The sequence below is a fragment of the Bidens hawaiensis genome, unplaced genomic scaffold (assembly GCF_021521415.1).
Source record: "Bidens hawaiensis isolate Kalapana, Puna unplaced genomic scaffold, B.hawaiensis_p1.1 tig00029045_1, whole genome shotgun sequence".
In the NCBI taxonomy this organism is placed as follows: domain Eukaryota; kingdom Viridiplantae; phylum Streptophyta; class Magnoliopsida; order Asterales; family Asteraceae; genus Bidens; species Bidens hawaiensis.
The window spans coordinates 1-22233 of record NW_027494789.1 but is presented as its reverse complement, the minus strand read 5'-3'; the positions used below and the strand labels follow the sequence as shown (position 1 = coordinate 22233).

The 22233-nt window shown below is 34.3% G+C and overlaps 4 protein-coding genes across 4 annotated transcripts; 3 read left to right on the top strand and 1 right to left on the bottom strand.

Moving 5' to 3' along the window:
• The first annotated feature begins 917 nt into the window (after positions 1 to 917).
• On the top strand, positions 918 to 2805 carry LOC143578171 (CASP-like protein 1). Its single transcript, XM_077061835.1, has 3 exons — positions 918 to 1183; positions 2377 to 2497; positions 2578 to 2805. The coding sequence occupies exons 1-3, from the start codon at positions 918 to 920 to the stop codon at positions 2803 to 2805; spliced, it is 615 nt and encodes a 204-aa protein (XP_076917950.1).
• A 1981-nt stretch (positions 2806 to 4786) lies between these two features.
• Positions 4787 to 7274, bottom strand: LOC143578163 (ribose-phosphate pyrophosphokinase 4-like). The gene is made up of 6 exons (XM_077061826.1): positions 7159 to 7274; positions 5825 to 6140; positions 5377 to 5472; positions 5222 to 5290; positions 5013 to 5141; positions 4787 to 4891 (listed from the first exon to the last, which is right to left on the bottom strand). The coding sequence occupies exons 1-6, from the start codon at positions 7272 to 7274 to the stop codon at positions 4787 to 4789; spliced, it is 831 nt and encodes a 276-aa protein (XP_076917941.1).
• A 3970-nt stretch (positions 7275 to 11244) lies between these two features.
• LOC143578150 (myosin-1-like) lies at positions 11245 to 18366 on the top strand. The gene is made up of 23 exons (XM_077061813.1): positions 11245 to 11496; positions 11631 to 11732; positions 11816 to 11959; positions 12052 to 12202; positions 12306 to 12333; positions 12433 to 12598; positions 12707 to 12770; positions 12872 to 12885; positions 12969 to 13053; positions 13638 to 13741; positions 13832 to 13955; positions 14047 to 14165; positions 14231 to 14383; positions 14472 to 14561; positions 14646 to 14723; positions 14812 to 14970; positions 15064 to 15270; positions 15414 to 15619; positions 16451 to 16583; positions 16658 to 16787; positions 16878 to 17024; positions 17544 to 17611; positions 17704 to 18366. Exons 1-23 carry the CDS (start codon positions 11281 to 11283, stop codon positions 18343 to 18345), a joined length of 3330 nt encoding a protein of 1109 aa, XP_076917928.1. The 5' UTR covers positions 11245 to 11280; the 3' UTR covers positions 18346 to 18366.
• Positions 18367 to 20789: 2423 nt separating this feature from the next.
• Positions 20790 to 22220, top strand: LOC143578149 (uncharacterized; the record flags this gene model as incomplete). Its single annotated transcript, XM_077061812.1, has 4 exons — positions 20790 to 20946; positions 21474 to 21602; positions 21675 to 22042; positions 22125 to 22220. Coding segments are annotated over exons 1-4 (750 nt in total), but the record flags the coding sequence as incomplete, so codon positions are not given.
• Between the last annotated feature and the right edge of the window lie 13 nt (positions 22221 to 22233).

The following is a 22233-nucleotide window of genomic DNA, read 5'->3' as shown; positions in this document are numbered from 1 at the left end:
TTGTATACCGATTATTTATTAAATATTGTATCTTTAAGAACTACCCGTGTAATAGATAGGTCTCAAACTAGTTATATATATATACAATTAGGCAATTAGCAACTCAAGATTGCATAGATAGTTGTAACTTATGCTTAAGTGATTGTACTTACTTTTAGTTCTTTTCTTTTTTACTTAAAACTTTTTACCTTTTAACCCACATACTTTTAATCTTTTACAATTCAATCTCAACTCATTTTCACCTTCAACTTTGGTCCCTATACTTTTCATCTTTTACGAATTATTCGCTTTACATTTAGGTCAAAATTTTACGAGTTAAAACGCCATAATGTAGATGTGTGGTTCTACATATTTACACATATTTTTCCCGTTTAACAGCTCCTCCGTAACCCGCGGGTCCTAGATTAATTTATTATTGTTTCTATGTTTTATGTGGTTGTGTGTTTGGTTCACCGCTTTTACATCTACTATTGTTCGGTTTTACTTCAACTTAGTTATAATTTTTTATGGTTAGTTTCATTTATTTATTTCTTTTCTATAGGAGCATTTATAGTTGGAAACAAATGTGAACGTAAAAGTGTAACATTTTATTGGAAATTTGATTTGCTAATGCGTCATGCTGACCTTTTCTGTATTGAAAAATTGTATGCCACGAACCATTTAAACAAATCCAAGACTCTTTAGTTAAGCAGTCTATTCAATTACTATTATTTTTTGACAAAAATAAATACACAATTTACGTCAACCATCTTTGCTTCTTTGAACATCTTGCTTTTATTAATCATGCCAAAAAAAGTTGACCAAATTATTGCAAATTATTGCACACAACTATAAATACATATAGTGGTTACATTGGCATACACCAAAGGTACCACACTCTTCAGAAACACAGCCTTGAAATTAAACTTCGGGTGACCATGGCAGCGGTGAATCCGTCACATTCCCCTGTGTCAGTGGACATGCCAGCACCTGAACCCGACTACAAGGGTGGTATGGGTACAGGTGCTGGTGCTGGTGTCAAGTACCATGTGGTGATTGATGTCGTCTTAAGGGTTGTGTTGTTTGCAACCGCCTTGGTTGCTGTTATTGTCATGGTCACTTCTAAACAAACCAAGCTCATACCCGTTGCCCAGGGCATGACTGTATCCATGGTTGCGAATTTCAACCAGTCTCCGGCTTTTATGTGAGTAATATCTAGCATAACTATTAAGGGCCATTCAATGTATAATTGGTTTACTATATATTATTTCTTGTTATAATTGTGTAAAAGTTTTTGAAAGTAGTAAATTTTGTTCACACACATACGTACAAACATTAAGGTTCTGTTTGTTTTTACTTAAAGATCTGCAATGGGCTTATATCTTCGTGCACGCAAACGTAAGCCTCTGAAGACAGTTTGTTTTTAAAAACAAAAAGACCTGAAAAGTGCTTTTATGGTATTAAAAAATAAGTTAACATCCAACTTATTCACATCCTACCAACACCCACTGTCCAACACCATCACCACCCACCATGTGCCACATCACCACCACGACCACCCACCGTCCGCCACCACAACCGTCCACCACCCACCACCATCATCGTCCATCACCACCACCCACCATCTGCCACCATCGATGTCCACCACCCACCACCACCATTGTTCCTCACCACCACATACCCACCGTCCTCCACCACCACCACCATTCATCGCCTACCACCAATCGTCCACCACCACCGTCCCCTACCACTATCACCATCCACCACCACCACCACCACCCACTTTCACAGTTCGTACACCACCACAAATTATTTTACTAGTCTACAGACGTTAAAAAACAAACATTCTTCCTCTTGCAGACTACAGATGTTTAGTCCACACCTTCTACAAATGCCTGCAGATATGCTCCGCAGACTACAGACAATTTACCTTTGAAAAAAAAAACAGCAGCTAAGTACTAGGAAAAACTTCACATAATAGTATTATGTAACTTAATTAAATTGTTGCGGGAACAAAAGAAGTAAATATAAACCTTTAATTTTTCCAATTAATGATCTATGTATTTTAAGTTCCAGCTAGTTTTTATATACACATATATATATAGTTATACGTATGTAAATACTATAAAACTAAAATTTTCATACGTTTTTTTAGCTATGTATAAGTTATTGTCTATGCGTGTGTTATGCGTGTGTATGTAATATACATATGATCTACGCATGTGTATGTTATATACATAACACATAAACGAACAATTAAACTTGTTTGTACGTATTTTTTTCATAAGTTAAGAAGAATGATTGAAAACATTAATTCGTTGTACTGCTTTCTTTTATTTTATTTCTATGTACAAAATAATAATCCTGCGCGCACATCATTGTTTCGTTATGATCCAGATACTACGTGGCTGCACTATCGGTTGCTTGCTTATGCGGCATCATCACTGGTGCGTTCGCTCTAGTGAATCTTAAACGAGGGTCCACGAAGCTGATGTTTCACATTGCAATACTTGATACTGTAAGTTCGTCTAATTCTGTCACTAATCCGTCGCTAAATCGCTAATACTAACTTGTAATATTGGGTATGCCTTGCTACAGTTGTTGTTAGGTATCTTGGCTTCGGCCACAGGCGCGGCTGGAGCCGTGGGTTACATAGGATACAAAGGAAACTCGCATACAAGATGGAACAAGGTTTGCAATGTGTTCGGTACCTTCTGTGGCCATATTGCTGGCTCGGTTAGCTTGTCGCTATTGCCCCCCTTAGCGCTTCTATTGCTTGTTTGGCTCTCGTTTTCTGTGTTTTCGAAGAAGATCAGGTTGAACTAGCTGGTTGACACCAAACATAATTTCTATGATTTAGTTGCTTAAAGTTTTATGTCATCTAGTTTGAAAGTGTATATGTTTCTTAATGTGTCAGGTTTGTTTTTATGAAGTTTGCTACTAATAAACATTACACAATAATAATAACTGTCTATTAGGGATATTTCTGTTTTTACACATTTGTTACTCATTTATAAAATAGTCAAAACTAGTGTTTTATCCGGCGCGTTGCGTTGGGCAGGTCGGTAAAACCCGGGCGATAATAAACCCAAGCGTTGTTGGTTCTGAGCGTTGAGGGGGTAAGTCGACGCGAATTCGGTCGGTTTCGGTTAAGTGGATTATGATATCGGAACTAAAAAACTTAAATAAAAAAAACATATAAAATTAGAGGTGAACCAATTGGGTGGCATCGGTTGGTAAAACTTCGTTACGGTACCGGAACAAAAACAAAAAAAATGGGTAGGTTTTGTTATATTTGTTAAGGTACCGGAATTTAAAAAATGCGGTGAGTATACACGAATTTAGTCGATTTCTGTCATGTTCGTTACAATATCAGAACTAAAACAAACAAAAAAAGAAAAAAAATTGGCATTCGGTCAATTTTCCTTACGGTACCGAAAGTAAAAGAAACCTCTCTTGGGCATTAAGGCGGTAACTCGACACGAGTTTGGTCGGTTTCGGTTACCTTCGTTACGGTACCGGAGCTAAAAAATGGAAAAATATATAAAAAATGAGGTGGACCAATGGGGCAGCATTGGTTGGTAAAACCTGAGTGTTGTCGGTCCCGGTCGTTGAGGCTGTGAGTCTACACAAATTCGTTCAGTTTCTGTTATGTTCGTCACAGTACTGGAAAATAATTAAAACAAAAGGAAAACAACAAAAAAATAAATTCAATGACCAATATGGTCCGTCAAGTGGCCCGATTGACACTTAGCGGCACCAAACTTAGTAATTATTATATTATTATATATAATAAAATACTATATTAAACAAATTTAGATATAAAAAAAAAGATAACAAAAGCAAACCAACCACAAATTTTGACATCCTCGTTTTCTGAACAAACTGTCCCGCTTCTGTAAAGTGTATGTGAAATGATCAAAATTTAAAGGATTTTCAATATTAATGGGTAGGTTCCACATATTCTATTTCTATTTTTTTTAATATTAAGGGTAATTTTGATAATTTTTAAAAATATGTAACAAAAAAGTTAACCTCCATCCACTCTGAGGACTAAACATGTTACGTTTTGTAAAACTATGCGGCCTAAACATATACTTTCTTGTAGTTGGGGACCAAAACCGTAATACAGGCTATCGTGTAATTAATTCTTTTTTCTATTTATAAGATGGACAATCAAACCTATTTCTCGATTCAATAGAAGCCCAAAGAGGTTAATAGTTTAAACTGACAAAACACTTCAGCCCGACCCGACACAATTAATTTTCATTTCATGATCTCTTTTTGATCTTATTGTATACATCCACACATTGTTATGTAACAAGTTGTATAATTCGGCCTACCGAATGACTATCTTGAACCGTTTTTATTATTACACATTGTTATCCATATGACTCACTCATGCATTTTAAGTTTTATGTGGATTCAAAACTTCAAATTACAAGTGATAATAATCACTAGTCAGCAGTTAACCGCTAGTTTATTAGTTAAATAGCCCATAACGTTAGAAGTAACCGGTCATATTTGAAGTGCGTCTGCAATAGATCCTGCGAGACTTAGTACTTCAAAAGGAGCTTTATTTTTTATGCTTTTCACGGTAGGGGAACATGAGTCAGTGATCCAAAAGTAGGCAAACGTCGCGCTTGTGTTTTCTGCACATATACGAAAGTTGAATCCACATGAGTCTAACACTACTATTCAACTAATATTAATCATAGAACTAAAATGTTAAAACATATTTTAAGATTTGTTTGCAAATTTGTGGACAATGTAAACAAAAATATGTAAAGTGCGAGAAAAAGCGATACTAACCACCATTTTTGTGAACAAATTTCTCCCAAGAGTTTTTAGGAAACACTGCATGAGTGACATATGCACTGACCTTGGTTGCACCATGAACTGCCAAAACTTTCTGCAACAAAACCATTACTATTATTGTTATTATTTTTTTCTATGGTGTGTAAACTCATGGAGCCCACCAATACCATGTTAACCAACATGAACAGTGAGCATACGCCTTGTTGAAAACTTACCTGACATTCAATTAAAGTACCACCAGATTGTGCCAGATCATCAACAATAACTACATGGCGACCACTGGGATTACCTTCTTTAACGCGCACAATTCTTTTATCGCCCTCGCGAACTTTTGCACAAACCACCTGTTCATCGTCAAATATATTTAGTTAATTACGCAATTTTTGTTTGCTACTTTTGTGAATATAAATTCATGATTTTTTACCATGGGAAAATGATCCAACTGCTTGTGAAATCGCTTCCAAGCTCCATCGTCTGGAAAGGCGATTACAATCTATAATGCCATACAAAAGAAAGATTACTAACATAATATTCATGAAAGGAGAATTTTTATACTGAAAAGGAAGCAAAAGAGGATACATTATCCGCATCTGGAAGCTGACGAAGACGTCGTTTCAAGAGAGGAATTCCGGTTTCAAAGCAAGGCAAAACATTGTCCCCAAAGTAAAATCTTTCCTGTGAAGAGATACATTGCAGCATAGAATATGTAATATTTGCTTAGCAATTAACATTATGCTTGGTTTTAAAAAATTATTGAAAATTTTTTAAAATTTGTAGGAAATCAAACTTGGAAAATCATTAGTCAAAACGGTCATTTGACACGTACCTCGACTGCTGTTCAGAAAGTAGGGGGTCAAACTTTGAAATTATTGATCAAAACGGCCGTTTTGCAACTACCCTGATGGTCGGTCTTTCTGAATATAGGGGGCCAAACTTTGAAAATTATTGGTCTAAACGGCCATTTGACAAATATCTCGACGTCCGTCTAAACAGTGTGAGATTAGACAGTATCTATCAAGAAACTGACCTGCAAAGCATGTATGTCATATATGACTAAGCTTGTGGGACCACCTCTTGAAATAGGAATATTTGATAGTATTCTAGCCATGGTGAAAGCAGTAGCTACATCACCTTCTTCTTCCATTCTTTCGAAGGATCCAGTTGGAAAGAAAGGTAACACCAATGTGAATGAAGCAACAAAGAGCCTTGGAAGTGCAAATATAACAGAGAGCTGCTCAAATATGACTGCTGGTGTACTGAAAGATGCAAGAAAAGAAACATGCTGGCCACTAATATCTTGTGCATTGTTTATGAATAGGTTAGGAAAACCATCATCAAAACTCCTGAAACATAATATTATTATGTAGCATGTGACCATCATTTGTTACACTTATATTATAATATATAACACAATATATATATAACTAACATCGTATGAGGTAAATAAATTACGCATCAAAGTAAACTAATTAGATCACCTAGCCACCTTGTTTGTGGGACAAACACAAATGTCTTGCGTTGGGGCTTCACTCGCTTGTTTGAGATGTACTTCTGTAAGGGCGCCTCGCATGCGGGATGATGGGCCCATTTAAAAAAAATTGTGTGAATATAATGGGGTGTTTGCTGGAAGAATGAGTATGATACTGTTGAGGGGTAAAATGAGTTGAATATGAGTAAAATCTGATATGGCGACTAACTGGACATGCTTGTGGGAAGAATAAGGTGTTAGCGTTACGAATAGTCTTACACAAAAACATTACGCAATGTGTAAAAATAATTATTATCACAACCTATATTAATAATTATGCAACCTATATTTAATTCTTTGTACATTCGGAGACTAAAAATAAATGCATCGGGCCATCACATCATTGTACGGTTTTAACCAAACAAATAAGCCAGTTTACGATTTGTGGTTCAGGTTTTCCAAATTAACGATTGGCCGACTGGTTAAGCATGTATCCGAACCTGTAAGTCCATGTGTTGTGGAGGTGGAGGGGGGCCAGGGCGCCACTCCCCATCCCCTGCTCTCGTCAACCGGTAACACCTAAGAGGCTTAAAGAGATGGGGTCCACCCATTTCAAACAATCATATTTTTTTAATTTTTTTAATATCTAGTTTACCACGACACTGTTGTTAAAGGGTTGACTACTTAAAATAATTAATACGAACTAGCAATTTTGAAAAGAAAAATTAAACAAAAAATAAGGTTCAAATCCAACCGGTTTGTTTTGTCATTTTTCGAAACCAGTTCGCGGTTAGGCACAAAATGTCCATCAAAGCAATTATATATAACAAATATTTGACGGGCTAGATTCCATATAAGAAAGATAAACTTAAGATCAAAGTGATGAACAAGACCTCCAGTTGACAGACTGTAGCTGAACATGGTCCGATTGAGCTGCGATTTTGCGTGCAAATTCTTCGGCTTCAACGCAGTAGAAGAGAAGAACCTGCTTCTTATTAGTCTTATCCATCTTCAATGCAGAGTACGCAACTGGTGCCTGGATTATATAGAGTTCATATGCCCGAATGTTGAGTTGATGTTTTGAAAAGACATATGATTCGATCGAACCAAAATATGATGCCAATTGACTGATGGTGAATTGGTAATGAAATCTTGAAATATTAATGTACGATCGTTAGTAATATAGTATCTTTTTTTTTTACACAAAATAAAAGTGTCTTATGTTTTGTTTATTTTTTCTTGTTTGTGAAATATTATGGTTGTAGTTTATGTATAAAATAAATTTAATCTTAAAATGGTTGCATTCTAAATTAGTGATTAGTGTTTATATCTTTAAAACAATACTAACTTACTAAGTGAACATCGATTATTATAAGCGGCCGCTTTTTGTATGTTTATGTTATTTTCGTATATTATTGAAAAGTTGTTCTTTTTTGAAATTTATCAGATACTGGTCATTTTATCAATTCACTGGTCATGCATGAATTAAAAATCAGATCACATTATAAATATAATACTTATTTTTAATATAAAAAATCTAGGTTTAATATGTAAATGAGGCTGTTTGATTTTGTAAGAAAAGAAAGTAGGTTTGGGGTTTTTAATGTTTCATTTAAAAGAAAGAAACTAAATTATTCATTAATTTTATCAATTTAAGTTATTTATGTCTTGAATTACGTGTTATATTTGATCATATTTTGAACTATAATTAACTTGCTAATTAAATAGTTATTTTAGGGAGTTACTCTAAATCTAGTTGTAAAAATCTTTGTAAAAAATGGTGCCAAATATCTTAAATTCAAATATTATACTTCCATTTCCATTTACATTTCATATTATCGATAAATATTACAAAATAATTACTGTAGTTTACACTAACTATGGTTTAACATAAAATTTAAAATTTGCATTAAAATGCAAAGAAAAGTTAAAATATCATGACAGGGTATCAAAGTCATATGAAACATCATCATCTATCTATTATTAAGGAAGAATAAAATTAAACTTGACAAGCAAAGCAAAGCAAAAAAGCAAAATAGACACCGTGAAGAGATGTGTCTCGTAACCACGACCTAACTATTTTAATTTGGGTATTGTATTCCAATATTATCTTCTTAGTTCTTCCATTCCTTCTCATCTTTTAGCATTAACTTTTTTAACATTAGTTAAAATAAATTAAAAAAAATTGATCTTCCATTCCTTCTCATCTTTTAGCCTTAACTTTTCTAACATTAGTTAAAATAAATAAATAAAAATTGATTTGATGCCTTTTGGATTGCATAGTGAAAATTAGATATGTTTAGTCAACCTTTTTGTTATCAAAAAAATCTTTCCCATAAAAACACATCACAATTCCTTGTGGAAAAAAAAAACGATTTGCTGAGACGGAAAGAAAGATATCAAATTTCTACCAAGCTAACTCGAGGTTCCAACCAACAAGAATCCTAATGAACCTAAAAAAAAGATAATAGCCCAGCATAAATTACTTATTTTTCGAGCCCCCTTTATAGGTTTTATCCATATATGTTCTGATCGACAACTCATACTTGATCCCGTTGCTTTTTTGGAATTGAGAGAATACCCCAAATGAATTTGACTTTAGTCTGTTTGTTTCCGAAGTAACTCGCATCAACTAGCACTAGTTTGAACTAGTTTGATGTGAACCTTTAGGAGTAATTCATTAAATTGGTTAGATCTAAACTAATACCATAACCTTCGTATGACTCACTAAAGATAGTCACATACATATAGATAGACCGGCTTTACAGCTCAGCCATCCGCCGGTTAAGATGTCCATTTTACCACTTAAACTCATCACATTGACTATTTGATCATAAGGTTCTCAAAATGTCCATCATTCATTCATCAAACCTCCATGCTTGATGATTTGAATATGGCAGGCGATGGTTTTATAAAACCAATTATTTTTATTGGATCTCACTAAATACTGCCGGATCTCACTAAAAGCCCGCCAGATCTCGTAAAATCCACCGGATCTCACACATAGTACCGTTGGATCTCATATATTATTTTGTTAGACCTCATAAATAATATTGTCGAATCTCACAGATAATATCACTACGTCTCACAGATGATACCACCGTATCTCACGAGTAATACCGTCTGATCTCACAGATAATAGCGTCATATCTCACACCGTTGGATTTCACAGATACTATCATCTGATCTCACGTACAATTTCATTGGATTCAAATACCGTCGGATCTCATCGATAGTATCACCGCCTCACAAACACTAAAACTCACAAAATAATAACGTTGTCTAATAAAAAATATCGTCTAATTAACGGTTTATGTGACACATGACACGATATAATTTGTTAAAAAAACCCCGATGGCTAGCAATACAAACCCGACGGTTTTAAAATGGATATTTTGTGAGTTATTGGCTTATTGCCTTATTGGTCAAAAGGACAACTTTTTCAATGGAGCTAGGTTGACAATTCTTTTTTTACCTTTTATTGAAATTAAAAATTATTCAAACATTTTAACCAACTTTTTGAACATACTTCCTTTTCAATTAAAAAAATTATATTGATTTTTATTAATTTCAACTAACTGCTAATGAATTGGTTAATAGCGATCCCACATTTTATCATATCTGTTCCCAACGTTCCACGACTAACAAAATTTTAACGTTGTTAGCCGCCGATCGTCGAAAAAACGTTTTTTTTTTGCCGGAAACTCACATTTTTCTGGAAAACTCTAATGTTTTCGTCCCAAACATCTTTGTAACCTTGGATCAGACCTTCAAAAACTTTTTTCTAGTAAAACCTCAACTATTGAGGTCACCGGAACCCTACAGCCATCGTCGTAATCGATTGGTGGTGGTTAGTTGGTTATGAGTCCGTTGATGGTGGTGTTAGCAAATTTTCCAGCAAAAAATGTGACTTTTTCGGCTTAAAGCGTTATTCCGGCGACCTGCAAGTAACAATACGTTAGTCACGAACCATTGGGAATAAATACATTAAAGTAGGATTGTTAGCAACCAATTTTTTAGTTGAGACCGACAACGAGAAAAAAAAAAGATTATAGTTGATTAAAAAAGCATAAATTTGAATGGTAGTTTATTGAAGGCGCGGACGGAGTAATAGGTGTGGTGGCAGATGGACGTGCGACTTCGTTTGAAAATCAAATCAAATCAAATCTTGTTTTCTTGTTTAGCAGGCCGGCAACAACCGTCGTCTACGTACATCTTTTTTCTCACAATCAAACCACCTAGGGTATAAGTTTCTCGTTCATATTTCGGAAACTCCTCCCGATTTTCGATTACGATCGCGTTAGATTCTAGATCGAGAGGATTTTCGGAGTTGAATGCAGAAATCTGTTTATTCTTAGTTAGTTACATATATTCCTTGTGCGAATTTGATTTCAGGTTGAGTTTCATCGGTGAATTTGACGTACGTTGTGTTGTAATTCTAGATATAGATAGATAGATACATGCTCGTTGTTGCGCGGATTTGAATTTAGCTTGAGTTTGATCGCTGAAATTGATTTCGACAGAGAGAATCATTTCAACCGTCATTTCTGTTTTTGTTGGATTCGATTCGATAGATATATCACTTGTTTTGTGAATTCGATCGGTGAAATTTGATTCTAGGTTGAATTCGATTGGTGAAACTTGATTTTAGGCTGAATTCAATCGACGAAATTTGATTTTAGGTTAAATTCGATTGGTGAAACGGAATCTGTACTATTTGAGCGGAGAGAATCATATTCATGTATGATTTAGGTGTGATAGAGGAAGGAATAAATAGAATTGACAGGATAGATTGGTCCCCTGCTTTAAGTTTGGCACAAGTACCAACTAGTGGGACCTAGGGTTAGAGATTATCAAATTCTTCTTGACTTTTTTTGTATTATTATTATTATTATTATTAGAAGTTAGACTGCTCTAGTTAGGAGTTTGAATTCAAGGAAATCAGCTCTTGTACAGAATCAATCGGATATAGGGTATTCAAGTTCATCAAATTGCAGTCTGTGGATTATAGGTTTATGGATTCAGCTAAAAAACCTGTAAAGAGAAAGAGTAGTAAGGGATCCGGTAGCATCCCTGATAATGGTAGAGTAGGTAGTCATGGCAAAAGTGCTCAGGTAGATGATGACGATTCACCATATCGTAGCCGTAATGCATTGACGGTTGAACAATCTTCTTTAGATAGTAAGGATTCACCGGGCTGGGGCGATACCTCTGTCTACAATGCCAAGAAGGTAACCTTGATCACAGTTCTTTTGCATATTGTCTTTTGCGTGATGAACTAGATTATGCACAACAAGAACCATTTGGAGCTGAACTTATTTATGTATAGAATGCTCTAACATATGCTGCTTTACTGATAATTCAGAAGAATTATGCTTGGTTTCAAGCCCCTGATGGAAACTGGGAACTGGCGAAGATTATATCTGTAACAGGCACTGAATCACTCATTGCATTTTCAGAAACAAAAGTAAGCTGAATATTATATAACTTTCATAATTGCTTTTATATGGAAGCTCAGGTAATGATTTTGATGTTTTTCTTCTAATCTAGGTATTAAAGGTGCAATCTGATTGTCTGTTACCTGCAAATCCAGAAATCCTTGATGGTATAGATGATCTCATTCAATTAAGTTATTTAAGCGAACCTTCAGTCTTGTACAATCTTCAGTATAGATATGATCGAGACATGATCTATGTAAGAATATGTAACTGTTTGATGATGAACATTAAATCTGGTAATGTGAAACATCTATTACTGTTTTGCTGACATATTTCTTGGTGTTCTAGTCAAAAGCGGGACCTGTTTTAGTTGCTATTAACCCGTTTAAGACGATTCCATTGTATGGGGATGACTACATTGAAGCCTATAAGAGGAGAAAGATTGATAATCCTCATGTATATGCTATTGCTGATACAGCTATCCGGGAAATGGTTAGAGGTTGTTTGGATATTTCTTGTGTAGTTATATTACTTGATTTTAATTTATAGTTTTTTATTCATGTGTGTCTTTCTCTTTAAATATTTTTTTTACCATTTTGCAGATGAAGTAAACCAAGCTATTGTGATAAGGTTAGTGTTTATGCTAAATACTATATTAATAGATAGTTTTACACTTATGCATAGTGTATTTATGTTTTTGCGTCAATTGAACCCTTTATTTCTGTCTAGTGGTGAAAGTGGAGCTGGGAAAACTGAAACAGCAAAGATAGCAATGCAATATTTAGCTGCAGTTAGAGGCGGTAGTGGAATAGAATATGAGATATTGAAAACTAATCCTATTTTGGAGGGCTTCGGGAATGCAAAAACATCAAGAAATGACAACTCGAGTCGTTTTGTAAGTAATTGAAATGGATTTCAAAAAAGGATCTTTATAGGGACATGAAGCTTTAATCTTCATATTATTTCTGTAGTTTATCATGATAAACATTGGTTTACATGTCAGGGGAAACTAATTGAAATTCACTTTAGTGAAATTGGAAGAATATCGGGTGCCAGTATACAAACATGTAAGATGCCACATTTCTCTTGTGTCATCTCAAGAAAATACTAAATCTATTTGCTATTTTTCTAATATTATTGTTTTTTTGTGACTTCTAATCTGTTGCAGTTCTTCTTGAAAAGGTAAACTTATGATTGTTTAGCTGTTGGCCCTTCATTCTTAATATTAGAATTTACAGGCCACTTACCTGATATTTTTTGATCAGTCAAGAGTTGTTCAGTGCACAGAAGGCGAAAGGTCATATCATTCTTTTTATCAGCTTTGTGCAGGAGCTCCACCTTCTCTTAGAGGTAACAATTTCATAATTTTAGCAGTCCTGTCTTTAATCCATGTAATTCAAAAAGTGTATAGATAAGTTTACACGACTCCTTAACTTTTTTAAGTATTTTAGTTAATGAACGTTATAATCTTTTTGTTTATATTTGTAAAATTAAGAATACATAGACTAGAGATGACTATTTTGTAACGCACTTACTTAGAAATGTCTTAATTTAGGTCATATTTTATCTCTAACGGGTTAATTAGGTTGAAAGTAGGCCAAAATGAAATCAAATAAGTACAGGCTTCTAAATTGTTCTATTATTTCAAATTTTCAATGGCATGATTATGTATCACATGATACATAAATTATCTATACATTAAAACCAAGAAATGTGGGACCCAATTGATTTGCTTTGAAAAGGTTGCTGTTTATCCGAACCCATTTTGACCCATTATCTATTTCACGTGATCCGTCAATCTTGTGGAAACTAAAATATGCACAAGCCAAAGAAGTTCAATTGTCAACACAATGTTCTTAATATGGATTATTTATCTAAATTTGGCATTCACTCTTTTAGTTAGTCTCTTTACATTTCTGTGTACTTTGTAACAGAGAAACTAAACTTGAAGAGTGTGCAAGAGTACAAATATTTGCAACAAAGCAATTGCTATACGATTCCCGGGATAAGCGATGCAGAAGAATTTCGTATTGTAGTGGTAATGATATTTTGTCTTCATATGACCCAAATAAGGTGATCAATTGATTTCATTTTCAACTTTTAAGTTTGTATTCTATTTTTCTTTCAGGAAGCTCTAGATATTGTTCATGTTAGCAAAGAGGACCAAGAAAATGTTTTTGCCATGCTTGCAGCAGTGTTATGGCTGGGAAATGTAACATTTTCAGCTGATGTGGTACCTGTGATTGATGAAGGTGATTGCTTCTATCGTACAAAAACTTGACTTTCTTGGCCAACTATTCATGCCATACAATTTGACTTCTTGAATAAAATTTTGGCTTACAGCTCTTCTAACTGTTGCTAAATTGCTTGGATGTGAGGCTGAGAAACTACAGATCGCTCTATCCACTCGCAAAATGACTGTTAGGAATGAAACTATAGTTAAAAGACTAAATCTAACTCAGGTAAGATAACTATCAGATATAATAACAATATAGTATTTTATCACTGAAAAACCTTCATGTTTCAGGCAATTGACTCACGAGACGCATTGGCAAAATCAATATATTCCTGTTTGTTTGATTGGTTGGTGGAACAAATCAACAAATCACTTTCTGCAGGGAAACGTCAGTCTGGAAGATCTATCAGCATTCTTGATATTTATGGATTCGAATCATTTGATGTTTGTCCTTTGATTCTTTATTTCATCATTACTTCTTATATATGTATAAATAATAAACAACTGAAATTTCTTCTTTTGACGTTTGTAGGTAAATAGTTTAGAGCAGTTTTGCATTAATTATGCAAATGAGAGATTGCAGCAACACTTTAATCATCATTTATTCAAGCTACAACAGGAGGTAATCCTGTTTAAAACACATATTATCAATATTCTTTATATTAGTGGTAGTAACCTCTAATGAAATCTGGTGTTGACTTCTTAGGAATATATTCAAGATGGCATTGACTGGGCGAAGGTTGACTTTGAGGACAACCAAGCTTGTCTCAGTCTTTTTGAGAAGGTTGACTTTGAGGACATCCAAACTTGTTTGTTGGACATTATTCTCTGTATATGCACTTACTTGAACCCTAAATTTTTGCTCTTTACAGAGACCATTAGGATTACTATCCCTATTAGATGAAGAAACAACATTTCCAAATGCAACAGATATGTCATTCGCACACAAGCTAAAGGAACACTTGAGCTCTAATCCGTGTTTTAGAGGAGAACGAGGCAAAGCATTCACAGTTCTCCATTATGCTGGAGAAGTATGCAAATATTCAATCTTTCCAACTTATTTTTTAAAGTTGTTATGTGTGTTTTTTTGCGATCTATAATATGTTTTGATTTGTACCTCTCAGGTTACATATGACACAACCGGTTTTTTGGAGAAAAACCGTGATTTTTTACATTTAGTTTCCATTCAACTTCTGTCTTCTTGCACATGCAAACTTCCTCAGATTTTTGCTTCAAACATGCTTTCTGTGACTGGGAAGCCTGCAGTTGGTTCACCAAAAAAGATAGGTGGAGCTGATCCATATAAGATTAGTGTCATGTTAAAGTTTAAGGTACATCCTAAACCTAAATATCTAACTGGTCAAATAAAGTAAAATCAAGATTTGACTTTTTACAAAAGAAAGGTGTCAAATGGGTTTGCTTTTAGTAGTCGGGTATGCAAACTGACAGGTTTATTGTTTTCGTTGTGCTTTAGGGCCAATTATTTCAACTAATGCAACGTTTGGGGAGCACAAGGTCACATTTCATACGTTGCATTAAGCCCAATAACTCACACTCACCTGGAATATACAATCAACAACTTGTACTCCAGCAGCTAAAATGTTGTGGTGTTTTAGAAGTCGTTCGAATATCAAGATCTGGATATCCAACAAGAATGACCCATCAAAAATTCGCAAGAAGGTAGAATTTAAACATTTTAGTGTTTTTTTGGTATAAGTATTTGTAAAGTTTGGTGTTTTCTATTTGTATTGATGGTGAATCCGTAGTGCCAAATGAATCAACCACGGATTCTCCCTTGCCAGTCTTACAAAAATTAAATTTTATTTTTTTAAGTGTTTTATGTTAGAAAAAAAATTAATTTCCAATAAAATGTATATCAAAATGTACACAGTAAAAAATAAACAAAAACAGTGTATTACAAGTTATTAGAGAAAACAAAGTTTATGCTAAATGAAAACGTAAGAAAAAGAGAGAGAATTTAGATTTTGTGAGAAAAAGGAGAGATAATCCGTGGTTTGCAACTGTTGGCCCAGACGGATCAAACAATCAAATCTAACACACAAACAAACAAACACAGTATATTGGGGTGACAACCCGCGACTCTTTTCATATAACCAAACGAACTTATCAAACGAACATCACGAACATAACAAACTTACACGGAGAAGAGACTTCTTAACTCTCACATATAAAACTAATAATCTAGACCATATTTATAGACCTACTAAACTTGCTTTCCAAGCCAAACCTAACTTGGGAAACAAGGCAAACTTATTCTAGAATAATCCATATTAAAATAAACTTACAAAACAAACCCTCAACTTTATTGATAATTCAAGATTATTCTTCAGCAACCACGAACTCATTAGAAATACAAGTCAGAAAAAAAAAAACCATTTTTACTACTAGCTTTTTAAAAACTAAGTTAAAAAGATTCTTTAATAAGTCCTGATGCCTTCTTTTAATAATTAAAGTTTAATATATATATATTTTTAAATATTCTTGCATTAGGTATGGTTTTCTTCTGGATCATGTTGCATCAAAAGATCCGCTAAGTGCATCCGTTTCCATCCTTTGGCAGTTCAATATTCTTCCTGAAATGTATCAAGTCGGCTATACAAAGTTGTTCTTTAGAACCGGACAGGTTAGCAAATCTTTTAACAAAATATGTAATTTAAAAACATAATTAAATGAGTTTTTACTTTGGATATATATCAGATTGGTAAGCTTGAGGATACACGAAACCGTACTTTGAATGGCATATTGCGTGTTCAAAGCTGCTTTAGAGGTCACAAAGCTCGTAAGATTCTGCGAGAAATGAAACGAAGAATTCACACTCTTCAATCATGTATGCCTTCTAGATTTATTCCAAAAACTGTAATCTGATAATATTAATCTACAAATTAACTGCAATTTGGTGGTTACATTTATTTTACAGTTTGTCGAGCACATAAAGATAGAAAGGAATTTGCAGTCTTGCTACACAGACATAGAGCAGCAGTGCGTATACAAAAGCGGATTAAGGGAATTAAAGTCAGGAAAGACTTCAAAAAACTCTATGATGCAGCAGATGCCATACAAGCAGGTAATAAACACCGCCAATGACCCAATGTGCTATCCATACACCAATGACGTGTTAGTTGGAATGAGCCGTATGTAGGGTAAAAAGTGGTGAACGGGTCGTTTTGATAGACATACGGGTCCATATAATATGGCAAAAAGAGTCATACGGGCCGTATATTTTTTTACTAGAAAGAAATGGTTAAGTTGATCACTGACCAAAATCATAGCGTTTGTGTTTAATTTTACTATAAATAATATAATATTACACACTGTCTGTTTGACATATTTTAGGCGATCATGTGGGGTTGAAATGATGAACCCTAACACGACCCATGTGTATTCATGTCAAAGAATCATGTAACCCGAACTCAACATGTTTAACCCATTATCTAAACCAACCAAATGGGGTTGTAAATGAGTTGAAATCAAGTTATAGACAATTTAAACATGTGGTCATAAGTGGATTGGCGAGTTGTAAATGGATTAACCAGTTATAAACCGAGGCTTATTATGAAGAACTGAATATCAAATCTCTTTCCAGTTATTCGCGGATGGCTAGTCCGGAGAGGTAATGATGACGCTGGACTGCACCAATTTGGTAATTCAAAGGTCCACTTCTTCATCTATCTATGGCAAATTGAATTTGACACATTTGTTAAACTAAATTCTTATAAATAATCATTAATGCAACAATTGAACAGATTGGCAAGGACAGTGTGGTGGTGAACAAATCATATCTAGCAGACCTACAACGACGAGTTCTTAAAGCCGAAATTGGTTTACGAGAGAAAGAAGAAGAAAAGGAAATAATCTTACAACGCATCCAACAATATGACGATCGTTGGGCTGAATACGAGCAAAAAATGAAATCCTTGGAAGAATTATGGCAGAAACAGATGAACTCACTTCAATCAAGCCTATCTCTAGCTAAACAAACCCTCACCATCGACGACAGTTTCGATCTGGCGGTTAACCCAACCACCGAGAGCTTCAACGATCGAAGAAACTCAAGCGGTGCGACATCAAGTAATAACGAAATGACCGCTGGATTAAGTTTGATCAGCCGGTTAGCCGAGGAGTTTGAGCAGAGGAGTCATGTATTCGGAGACGATGCGCAGTTTCTGGTGGAGGTTAAGTCGGGCCAGGCGGAGGCGAGTTTGAACCCGGAAGAAGAGCTAGCAAGGTTGAAACAGAGTTTTGAAGGGTGGAAGAAGGATTTTGGCGCCAGATTGAGGGAGACAAAGGTAATTTTGAATAAACTGAGTAGTGAAGGGAGTAGTAATGGTTGTGAAAAGGTTAAAAAGAATTGGTGGGGGAGGCTTAATAGCTCAAGGGTTAATTAAATTTATGATTTTGCACTTCATGTGGTTTTTTTTATTAATTTTGCAATAGTTTTATAAGTTTTTTTGTTTGTTTATGTTATGTATAAAAATAAAGGAAAATGTATGTTGCATTTATCTTGATTTTATGTTTTTAATCAACAAGATGAACGAGAAAACCAATTGAAGTTGAATTTGTATCTTAAATGCCATGGTAAGAATTTTCTAATTTAATGGAATCTCTGTCGAATTATTGAATAAAAGGTTGAATTCTTCATAATTTAGTACCAAATTTGAAGATGATAGTGTTACGATGCATTTGTTAGAAAGTACAGTTTATGATTGTGTGTTCTAGGTATTTTTATGAACCATGTATAATTACTATTAGATTGAAATATTTTAATGGTACTTAACAAAAGTTCAATAGGATAATTCATAAAGAATATAAGAACGAATATGTAGTTTTGTTATGAAGACAATGTACTCTCATTAGATCAAATAAATTCTTTATACAAAGGTGGATCATAACAATGATTCTGTTGAAATATTGTAACTCTTTGTGAAAGAGTATAATTGTTTGCGGCTTTAGTTATGGACAGTTACATTAGTTTATATTTTCGCTTTGATTTTAAGTAAGTCTCAACTAACTAGCATGTCTTAGATGCTGCAAAAATCACCAATAAAAAACTAGGTGTGTGAATTTAAGCTACGACATACTAGAGATAAAGAACTCTTATCATTGGGAAAACGGTTGGGTTTACATTAATAACAAGAAAGAGGAGTAGATGAGAATATTGGCTGAGAATATAGATGTCTATCGTTTTCTCGATCCTGTAATAAACTGGAAAATTCATAACAAAATACATTTAAATTTGTTTCCTCAATTTAAACAAATCGAATTCCTTAAAAACAAAAACCAAACATGTAAATCCAGTTCAATCTTAAACACTTTCATTTTAGTTTGATTTTCCGTTTATCCAAAAAAAAACTCCGAACTTAAAACACAAGATCGAGAACAGACTTCAACGAATCAAATTCCTATATATTTGAATTAACATCCCATATAAAGATGAATAAATTAAATCCAAATTCCAAACATTATTATTATTATTATTATTATTATTAAACTATAAAACATTGAACTACATGTCATCATGCCAAAACAGTACACAACATAACAATATGTCTATGTTAACAAGACAAAAACCCTTTCTCTAGATAGCATCATCACAAGACCCCTTCAAGATTCAACAATAACGTCACTTTAATCAAAAACCATCACGACCCATTTACGATCAACAAATACCCATTTCACCATCTTCATTTCATCCCCAAATAATGGGTGACCCATTAAACCCTAAAAACCCTTAATTGATTCCAATTAACAGAGCAGTTGGGGTTAGGGTTTCTAAAGCCACACATATATCGAACACTCCAACGATTCTAAACCCTAATTGCCTCCACTATTCATACAATCGACGGTTACGAGGTTTGCCCGTTACATACGCCATCAATTTTCAAAATTGAGAATTTATATGTGTTGATTTGGTGAAATTGTGTTGGTTTGTTAGCTAATTTATGAACAATTGTATATATTTTTTTGATAAAAATGTGATCTTGTTGCTTAATTTTTGTGGATTGCAGAGTGTTTTAAATTAGGGTTTTTTTAGGGTTAGGGTTTTGATTTTGTAGGGTTTATATGTATTTTGTAGGGGTGTGCATGGTTCAGTTCAGTTTGGTTAGCCTCAGCTGAAAACAAAACCAGAGGTTCGGTTTATTCGGGTAGTTTGTCGGTTTTCGGTTTGGTTCGGTTCGGTTAATAACCATAAAATGGAGGTATAAAAGATGAAATACTTGAAATGGAGGTATAAAAGCTAGAAATACTTGATTTGGTGAAATTGTGTTGATTCTTAAGTTAATTCATGACAATTGTTTACATTTTTTTTTGATAAAAATGTGTTCTTGTTGCCTATTTTTTGTCGGTTGGAGAGTATTCTAAAGTAGGGCTTTTTTTATGATTACCGTTTTCTGATGCAGAATTTTGATTTTTTAGGGTCTATATGCATTTAGTAGGGGTGTGCCAGTGCACGGGTCAGTTCAGTTTGGTAATTGTTAATCTATTTTATTAATCAATCGGTTTTCAGTTAATTGGTTCGATTTATTCGTTAGTTTGTCGGTTTGGTTCGGTTGATAACCAAAACCAATTTTTTTGCTTAAAAATTAAAATACATGAAATGGAGGTATAAAACATGAAATATCTGAAATGGAGGTATAAAAGCTAGAAGTACTTGATTTCCTGAAATTGTGTTGGTTCTTAACCTAATTCATTTACAATTGTTTACATTTTTTGAAAAAAAAGATGTTTGCTTGTTGCTTAATTTTTGTGAATTGCAGAGTATTCTAAATTAGGGCTTTCTTAGGGTTAGGGTTTTCTGATGCAAAATGTTGATTTTGTAGGGCTTTAATTAATGGGGTCTAATCAGCCTATAGATATTAGTTCAACTGATAGTGAATCAAGCGATTGGGATCTTGAACAGTATAAAGACTATTATGATTCAGCTTCTTCAAAACCTAATTCTAGGGTTCTACCTGCATTTGCATCTTCATCTGGGACAAGTTATGCAGGTAAAGAAAATCTTTATTTCCATGTCCCTACATGCTAAAAATTACTACGTATTGTTATTTGTTAAATTTAAGGTATTAAAGTTGTATTTCTAGGGTTTTTATGTATTTAGTAGGGGTTGCACGGTTTTTTCAGTTTGGTTATTACCGTCAACCGAAACCGAAGCCATCGGCTAATCTATTTTATTAACCAGTCGCTTTTTGGTTACTCGGTTAGGTTATTCGGATAGTTTGTCGGTTTTCGGTTTGGTTCGGTTAATAACCAAAACCAAAATTTTTACTTAAAAACATGAAATGGATGTATAAAACATGAAATACTTGAAATGGAGGTATAAAAGCTAGAAGTATATGAAAATATGAATGGTTCGGTTAATTCGGATAAATGAGGGTACCATCAAACGGATAACCGATTTTCGGTTAATTCGGTTTTCGCTCACCCTACTATTTAGCCTACATACCCAAGTTAGGTTTTTCTAGGTTTCAGCCACTTTTAAATTATTGAACTTAGAAGGTTTTTATCCAAATTGTAGGACAACATGGAAGTCAACGGGTTCATCCTCCTACAAGAAAACCGGCTATAAATGGGCACTCTTCTCATTCTAATAATTATGTGGATGATGAGGTTCAGATTCTACCCGGGTCTAGTAGCGCTTTTGGAAGTAAGTGCACCAAACTATCTTTAAAGAATTCTAATTTTGGAACAAAATTTGATATATAGTTATTTCCGACAGATCCTAAACGAGGGCTTCCATCATCTCTTCAGCCGTTATTTTCATCTAGTTCTAGGCCAAGTGTCCCGGTAAAAAGTCAGACTCGTGAAATTTATGGTCAACAATATGCAAATGCGTGGCAGAACCGTGGAAAGGCTCATTTGGAAGATGGGTTCAATAGGGTCGGTAATGATATGATTAATAATCACCATCATGGAAATAGGGTTCTACCATCGTCATTGAGACCCCACGTGCCTGTTCCAACTTCACAATATGCTGGTCCACCCGATCTTTACCGCGCTGCACCTACACCTGACCTTTATCGCTCTTCAGGGGCTGCTAATGAGCCGGCTGGTGATGAGAGGCTTATTTATCAAGTGGCATTACAGGTATTGGTTTTTTGGGTCTTCAAAATATGTTTCAAATGAGGAAATAAATTGTTGATATTGAATTTCTGAAATGATACTTTAGGATCTTAATCAACCAGCAACTGAAGCAGAATTGCCTGATGGGCTTTTGTCGGTTTCTCTTTTAAGGCACCAGGTTATATATTCACTTAATTACAAAGTCTTTTTTTCCT